We start from the raw sequence: 8,559 nt of genomic DNA on the forward strand, positions 1-8,559 counted from the left end.
TGTATGAATACACACAAAATCTGAGTGAAAATGATTGTTTGGAAACATACGAAAGGAAGCCTCAAAGGCTTTGTGCGTATTCCAATTCCAATTCGCAATTACCACCTCAATATCCAAAGCAAACTCTTGTTACTGCTACTTAAAATTCAATAAGACAAGGGAATTTTAATTCTGCTGCCTTAAATCTATCATCAGTCTCGTCGTCACTCAAGAAATCATGGCCATGAGGCTCGAACCATCCAATAGACCAATCCGAATCTTCATACTCCGACTAAGATAAACTAAGATAATTGATTTGGGGATGAATTTGGGGATGAATGATTTGAATGAGTGAAGTAGGGTGTGGGTTGGGTGAGTGTAATTATTAAGGGTAGTTTAGGTAGTTTAGTTAAATTAAAGTCGAAATGTCGTAATTAGATCGTGTTTTATAAAAATCGTCATAGTAATTTAGTTTGGGTGTTAATTTTTTAATTAAGTAGAAATTAAGGTGGTTATTACAAAAAATGGACATATAAGGGGGTTATTTGTAAAAAGAGGAACATATATGGGGGTTATTTACAAAAAACTCTTTAATTTAATTAAAATATAGCTTTACATAATTTAAGGTAAGATAAGCAACTCATAATGACATAATGTTATAAAACTATTTTAATTGTGGGAGATAAATTCAAAACAATCCCTTTAATCTGATTTTATAATCACTAAAACTTGGGAGAGACCGGTCTCTCGCTAAGTTATTGAGAGACCAATATTTCGTACCTTTTTATTTTTATTTCGTACCCCTTATGTTGTTGATCGTAACATAGTAATTTCGTACCTATTTACATAGTAAATGTACCCATTTTATTATTAATGATGATTTGTATCTATTTTATTACCTTTAGTACCACTTTTTCTTAAAATTATACAATGGTCTCTCAATAAAACTTATTGAAAGACCGTCTCTCAGGAGACTTACTCTTTTATAATTCCTAGTCTTCCATAAAGTGGAGCTCTCTCTATTCCTCCTACCAAAAAATGGCCTAGCACCGCACATCGCGTGGCCTCTCCTACGTTTCAAATTTAGAGTTAGTTTTGGGTAAAGACGGTTTTACATGGTTCTATTTTTGGGTAAAAAATGGTTATTAAAAAATTACTATATTTTACAATAAATTTGTTCAAAGCGCTTTAGACAACTATTTAAGAAATCGTTAAAATGCGAATATATTCGGATCTTCTCCTTATCCTCGCTATATGGCCCTAAAGTTTATCCGGCTCAACTTGTTAATAATTTGCCACGGTTTAAAACTCATCAAATTTGACATCGAATATGTTACCATGTCACATAACCTTATTATACTCCGTAATAATCAAGCTAATCTTTTTTTTTGATTAGGTAAGAAAACTAGGTTGATCCCCTAGGGTAAGACCAACCTATCTCATCCTTTCGAATGAGGGAGGTAAGTTAAAGCCACCGGCTATCAAACCACTTCGAAAGAGTTGGACATGAATGTCCAATATATAGAAGCCATGAAGCTAATCTTTATTACCTTAAAAAAAAGTAGCACAATCTTATAGTTGACACCCTTTAAAGAATAATGACAAGTAACTATCGTGTCACAGTCGATGAAGCGACATATGGGTGAATTCATGCCGTTTATATTAAGTCTTGTACTTACATAAAAAAAAACTTTTTAATTTATTTTACTATAAAATTCTAACATATATTCTTTCTAAATGATGAATCATTTTTTGACTTTGATTAAAATATTATTTACAAATAATAACAAAGATAAACAAAAGAGAAAGCCATATATAGTTTTAATATAATTAATTAATCTCTTAAATGTTTTACAATTATACACTCCCTTTGTTTTTGAAGAGACACTAACTAAGCAACCCAAACGTCACCAAACGTTGGTTGCATGGAATACTACTTCCAACAATGCTTAAATCTTAAGTTTGTAAATATATGACAATGAACTAACGTAACTTTAAAACCAACACCATCAAAATCATTCCCAAATTCATAAATTTATAAAAAAATCCTTCACATATTCATAATCCTTCACCACAAATCTCAAATTATCTTACAAAAACAACCATGCAACGATTTCGAAATCGAAAATACAAGTCCATATTACCAATTGCATTAGCAACTTTACTCATCCTAGGTACATCTAGGCTAGTTTTTGACAACTTGAAGAACAACAAGAGAGTAAGTATTTTTCGATGGCGGGATTGGTTGGAAGGGAGTAGATTTCATAGCTACATTGTCAATGTTTTTGAAAATGAAGATGATAGTAATGATAATTATGAAGATATTGAAGATTGTAATGTTTTTGAAGGAAAATGGGTTTTTGATAATGTGTCACACCCACTTTATAGTGAACAAAGTTGCGCTTATTTGGTTAAACAAGTTGCTTGTCAAAGGAATGGTAGACCAGATGATTTGTATCAGTTTTGGAGATGGCAACCTAATGAATGCAATTTACCAAGGTATAAAATCATTTGCATTTCAAAAAAATTCTAAAATCGCTTCGAAATATGTTCATACATCAGATAAATATAGATGTCAGTTAGCATAACTGATAAAGTTATGCAGATGTCAGTTAACATAGCTGATAAAATCATGCAGATATCAGCTAACATACATCATGAAGGGTGGAATTTAGGACCTAAGTTCAAATTATGTCAGCAACATATTTGCCTTTGTGGTCCGAATAAAATATTAATATTCTATATCACTATAATTCTATCATTTATGCGAGTATAATGATACTGAAACTCAATATCACTAAGTGACGTTGTACATGTAAAAACAATGTTTATTTATTGGTTATATGTTTTCAGATTTAATGCAATAAAGTTGTTAAAGATGCTAAAGAATAAAAGGTTGATGTTTGTGGGAGATTCAATTCAAAGAACACAATTTGATTCAATGGTTTGCTTGTTACAATCTGCAATTCCTGAAGGCCAGAAATCCTTGACCAAGGTTCCTTCCAAGAAGATCTTCTTTGCTAAGGTTATCTTCTCATTTTATGCATGATCATATGATTAATAAGGTACATTTGATTATTATCAATTCGTCATGCAATAAGTCTTGCTGAAGACGGGTCGGAGCAAGTGACGGATAATGCCACTCACAAAACGAATAGGGGGACAAGGTGGGGGCACTCCCATGTGCTTCCCTCTCTCCTCTATATGGGTCATTTGTGAGGGAAAATAGTACCCGTCACTCCAAAGTGACGGATACATGCCGTCACAAATGAGATTTTGTGTTCGTCATGTTACCAGTTTTCTTACCTAATAAAAAAAAAAAAAAAAAATCGTCATGTTACCTCCGTCTTTACTACCAGGCTGAGACATCTCCGATTTTATAAATGTATCATAAGATCCATATATAGATTAACGAATTTTTTAACGTGTGCCCTTATGACTGTCATGAGATAATCAGGAGAATATTTTCACATACGGGTTTCTAATGTACACGTTAGAAAATCCGATATACATATTATGAAACTAAGATGGTCTTGTTTGTTTAATTTGCAGGAATACAATGCAACAGTGGAGTTTTACTGGGCACCTTTCATAGTAGAATCTAATTCAGACCACTCAACAAATCATACAGTATATAAAAGACTGGTTAAGCTTGATCAGATTGCTAATCACACCAAAAATTGGGAAGGAGTTGATGTTTTAGTGTTTGAAAGCTATGTTTGGTGGATGTTTAAGCCAATCATTAACGCAACGTGAGTCCACAATTTCCTTTAACGTAATTTTCATTATGAGTCATCTGAAAACAATCCCTTTGTATCTTAAGGTTCATAGACCGGAGTCTTTGAGACACTGAAGTAATGTCGTAAATCATGTTTTTGACACGCGTCGTTCAGGAAAAGTTATATCATTATTAACGCAATGTGAGCTCTCAATTTTCTTAAACGTAATTTTCATTATGAATCATCTGGAAACAATCCCTTTATATCTTAAGGTTCTTAAACCGGAGTCTCAGTCTTTTAGACAGTGAAGTAATGTCGTAGATCATGTTTTGTCACGTGTTGTTCATGAAGAGTTTTATTATCTAATTCTTTGTAATTATAGGTATGGGATTCCTAATGATGTGAAAGAGTATAATGTTACTACAGCATATAAAATGGCAATGAAAACATGGGCAAATTGGTTGGAGTCTAGCATCAATCCTCAGTTTCAGAAAGTTTATTTCATGAGTTTGTCTCCTACACATTTGTGGTAAGATTTCCATCCTGGCACTGTTTTGTGATAAAATTTTAGTTGAGACGGTTTCACGACAGAGTAAAATATTCGAAAATCACTTATGTACTAGTTAACAATTTGTTCGATTTTCATTTGTTAGTTTTTCGTATGAGACAGTCTCATGATAAGATTGTCATAAGACTCACCCATGTAATAGTCAACAAATAATAATATGAAACCGTTTTACAGGAGCTCAGAATGGCGGCCAGGAAGTGAAGGCAACTGCTATAGTGAAACGGAACCGATCCAAGGCCCATATTGGGGAATGGGTACAAATATGGAAATAATGAGAATAGTTCAAGAGACATTAGAGAATGTAAAAATAGAAGTGACATTGTTGAACATAACACAATTATCAGATTACAGAAAAGATGCACATACATCGGTTTATACCGAAAGGAAAGGTAAACTATTGACCAAGGAACAAAGAGCAGATCCTGTTAATTTTGCAGATTGCATTCATTGGTGTTTGCCTGGACTTCCTGATACTTGGAATGAAATTCTTTATGCACATTTGTTACAAGATCTCTTATAATAGTAGTTTTCTTTGTACTTTGCCTAAATTTTGTTCGATTTTATGCGGTTATTCTCATGTAAAGCCTTCTGATACAAATATTGTGTAAAACAAATTATTAATACTAGAATTTGTAGATTTTATGTTGCAAATGGAAAATTTTCATGGTTAAGAATATTTGTTATGGAGCATCAGAGCGAAAAACAACTCAATACAACTCGCGATGTGAAATTGAGTTCAGTCGAATCACACAATACAACTTGTTACAACTTACAAGTCCATTTTTCTATAAAAGGACTTTAGCTAATATACAAACATTTATTACTCGTATGGTCATGGTTTACAAAAAAAATTAAGCAATTCTTTAACCTACTTCACAAAATCTTATTTAATAGTATTATAATATAAGTAAACAATGGATCTAAAATCATATATATTTCTCTAATGCAGCTGCCAATCCCGCTGATATGGCATCTCAGATTTTAAGTAGAGTCTGATGTGGCAGTCTATTAGAATAACTAGAGTAACTGAAAAAAAAAAAAAAAAAAAAAAAGAAACAAATAATCTAATCTAATGATCTAATTGAGGAAAAAAAACGGAAGAAAGAAGTATAGAATATTCCATTTGGATATTGTATACTACAATTAACAATTGCAACCGAATGAATAAGGATGCCATTTTCGCTAGGAAATCTTTAAAATTTGATTTGATTAATCCTAAAATTATGGAGATTTTTCCAAAATTTACAGATTTACATGATAAATGCTAAAATCATAGAAATTAGGGCTGTTTGTTACATCAGTTAACTAATCCTAGAAATACGTTAAGCTATAAAAAAGATACAAAACCAATTCTAGGAATTAACATGGCAATTATCTTTTTCATTTTCCATTTCCTTGAAATAAATTCATGCTCTATGAGTTTTTGGATTTGTTATTGCTCATTGAGTTCCGTAGTCAGATTAAGAGCTTGGTTTTGTTTTAGGATTTTGAAGAAACTCAAAGTTCCACATGTGAGGTTGTCCCACATTGATAAAAGAGGAGAAGAATTACCACTTTATAAGGCAAGTGGCTACTCCCTCTATTGCCAATTGGTTTTAGAGTGAAACCCTCTTGGGCCTGTTGTATGTGGACTCTTTCTCCTCCGTTCGGGTGCGGCCCAGGCCCGTTGTTAAATGTAACAACATCCATGTGTGTAGTGTATTTTTGGGCCTAAATTAATGTTTAAAATAACAAAAGTACTCTATAAAAATCACATGCATGTAAGGTCCTAAAAATTCTCACCAAAAGCAAATTCCGGGTGTGATTACGGAGCAGTGTTGTTACCACGTAAGCTTTGTTGAATGATGACTTTGCTTGACTCTTCCTTTCGGCCTCTCCTGAAACAATGAACGGGTGTGATTACGGAGCAGTGTTGTTACCACGTAAGCTTTGTTGAATGATGACTTTGCTTGACTCTTCCTTTCGGCCTCTCCTGAAACAATGAACAAGCTGAGAGCTCGGCTTGGCACCGAGCGTACTCACTCCGACGCTCAAGTCAGTAAACTTAAAGGGATTAAGTTGTGTGTAACTTGGCAAAGTATATTGTAGAGAGATAAGGGAGTTTATACCAGATTATGATGGTTTAGGTTATATTTCGGATCCTCTTCTCGTTGAGAGAAGTGGAGTATTTATAGACTTTCACCTTTTGTCACGTAGTGGCCAAGAGGCTAGCAGGTGGAAAGACCGTTCTACCCTCGGCCGATGGACCCATGGCAGGCCCGCCGAGGGGTCTTGGATATGAGTACGCGGATATGTATCCCGGCTGGCTAGTTGTCCTAGCCGGGACCTAAGTGACAGGCCGATAGGCCGACGGCCAGCTAAGTCATGTCGATACGTTGACTTGCTGTGGATATCTTTGACCTTGCTCAATATGTTGACTCGGTCAGCGGGTGCAGAATATGCCCCATCAATTTGCCCCCAGCGTAGTCTATGCCGTGGTATGGGCTCCGATGTATGTTGAGCGTATATTCTGCGCATGTTGAATTTCTCCATCGGCTTCTTCTTCCCCGGCGTGGTTCTGCTCAGGCCGTATCATACTATCCCCCCTCCACATGGATGTGTAATGGACATCAGATGTGGAAAAAGAAAATGGTGCTGGCTGAGACCGAGGTTGAGAGTGCCGGAGCTTTTGATTGCCCCCAGTCGGTGCTGCCAAGTTTGGTTGAACAGCGGGCCGTTTGGCAAGTAGATACGTAAGGTCGTGTTGAAGAAGATACGTCGATTGGCATTCTATCAAGGAGCGTGTTGAAGAAGTTTTGTAATTGTTTGTCGATTGACATTCCATGGCTGCATGCTTGACACGTGGCTCGGCGTTGATTGGTTGACGCCTCATGGGCCTTGCTCTGATTGGTCGGATTGAGTGGGCTTTGCCCTATAAATAGGGCAGTTACCCCCTCACTTTGGCCTTCCAAATTTCACTTTCTCAAAAATTTTCTCTTGTTTAGTTTTTCTTTCGCAGAGTTCCTTTCTCTTTCTAATTTCTCAAAGCGTTACTCGGTGTAACATTTTCTTCCAAGGTAATCAAACAAATTCCTCAATCTTTTTTCTTGTTAAATATTCGTTGTCATGTCTTCTGCTGATGCCGGACCTAGTAATCCTGCGCCGGGGGGCTCCCCGTCGCGTTTTGATGAAGGCGAGGCACTGACCGCCATCCCGATAAGGTCCGGGGGCCCTAGGTCTCCTTCTCCTGAGGTTGACCCAAAATTTTTGGAGAGTTTTGAGGAGGATGATGATGAAGGGACCCATTCCGAGGGTACTGATGATGAGGCGACCCCTTCTGCCGTAGGGAGGTCGCTTGTTATGCATCACGGTGATGCCTGCTCAATCGGTCCTAGTCGTGTCTGGACAAATAAGTTTGCTAGCTGCTCCGGTTCTGAACTTTTTGAACACCATTTCTCCTTTGGCAGGGGGTATAATATTGTTGTTCCTGGGGAAGGTCAGGCGGTCTGTTGCCCTCCCAAAGGCTGTATCGGCGTATACATCAGACACCTGGAGTATGGGCTCCGGTTTCCTCTGAATGAATACGTTACGGCCATAATTAAAGCCATGAATGTCGCGGTGGCCCAACTGCATCCGTTGGCCATCAGGACGATCGTTGGTTTTGTATGGCTGTGTCTTTTCAAAGGGGAGGCCCCAACGGTGAACCTCTTCCGCCGGCTCCACCACCTTAAACGTACTACCCAAGCCGGGAAGGGGTGGTACAGCGTACAGAACGAGCCGGGCTACGTCACCGTCTCTAAGCTTACTTCTTGTAAGGACTGGAAGGGGCGGTGGGTATACGTTGAGGTTCCAGAGGATTATCCACTGCCCCGTTCCTTTCAGCACCGTGTCAACTTGCGGTGTGAAAATCGGGGGGAGCGTGAAAAGTATGTCTCCCGGGGTAAGCTCAAGATGGACGTCAGCAAGGTCTATCTTAATGAGGATGAGAAGCGGGCGATGAGGCTGTTTGAGGCGGAGAAGAATGGGACGCCGAAGGGATGGATGCCCCCGACGCAGATCATTCTCCAGGATGAGCTGCTCTGCCGCGTCGGCCTCATACCGGCCCTCCGCCAGGGTGAGTAGGGTCGGTGTGAGGCCCACCTTTGCTTTTTATGTTTCTGTACTTGAACTTTGGTTTCACCTCTTTCGTTTAACTCCTGCTTCGTTTCTTTTGCAGACCGTTTTGGCCCGGATCTGTCTGAGGATACCCTCAAGAGGTTGGGACTCGGCAAGGACGGGAAAGTTGTTAATTTGCATCCTAAAGCCGAGACACGT

General features: G+C 37.7%; 1 protein-coding gene across 1 annotated transcript; it reads left to right on the plus strand.

The window, feature by feature from the left end:
• Nucleotides 1-1,549: 1,549 nt before the first annotated feature.
• On the plus strand, nt 1,550-4,917 carry LOC141656348 (protein trichome birefringence-like 31). The gene is made up of 5 exons (XM_074463208.1): nt 1,550-2,478; nt 2,833-3,004; nt 3,532-3,731; nt 4,081-4,227; nt 4,441-4,917. The coding sequence occupies exons 1-5, from the start codon at nt 2,084-2,086 to the stop codon at nt 4,784-4,786; spliced, it is 1,260 nt and encodes a 419-aa protein (XP_074319309.1). The 5' UTR covers nt 1,550-2,083; the 3' UTR covers nt 4,787-4,917.
• The last annotated feature ends 3,642 nt before the right edge of the window (nt 4,918-8,559 follow it).

This window comes from Silene latifolia, chromosome 5 (genome assembly GCF_048544455.1).
Source record: "Silene latifolia isolate original U9 population chromosome 5, ASM4854445v1, whole genome shotgun sequence".
In the NCBI taxonomy this organism is placed as follows: Eukaryota; Viridiplantae; Streptophyta; class Magnoliopsida; order Caryophyllales; family Caryophyllaceae; genus Silene; species Silene latifolia.

What these genes read in the sequence shown, in the direction of transcription:
- LOC141656348 (XM_074463208.1), top strand. Translation starts at nt 2,084, where the DNA reads ATGCAACGATTTCGAAATCGAAAATACAAGTCCATATTACCAATTGCA. An exon ending in AAGCCAATCATTAACGCAAC is followed by an intron (nt 3,732 to 4,080) that starts GTGAGTCCACAA and finishes TTGTAATTATAG; the next exon opens with GTATGGGATTCCTAATGATG. An exon ending in TTGTCTCCTACACATTTGTG is followed by an intron (nt 4,228 to 4,440) that starts GTAAGATTTCCA and finishes ACCGTTTTACAG; the next exon opens with GAGCTCAGAATGGCGGCCAG.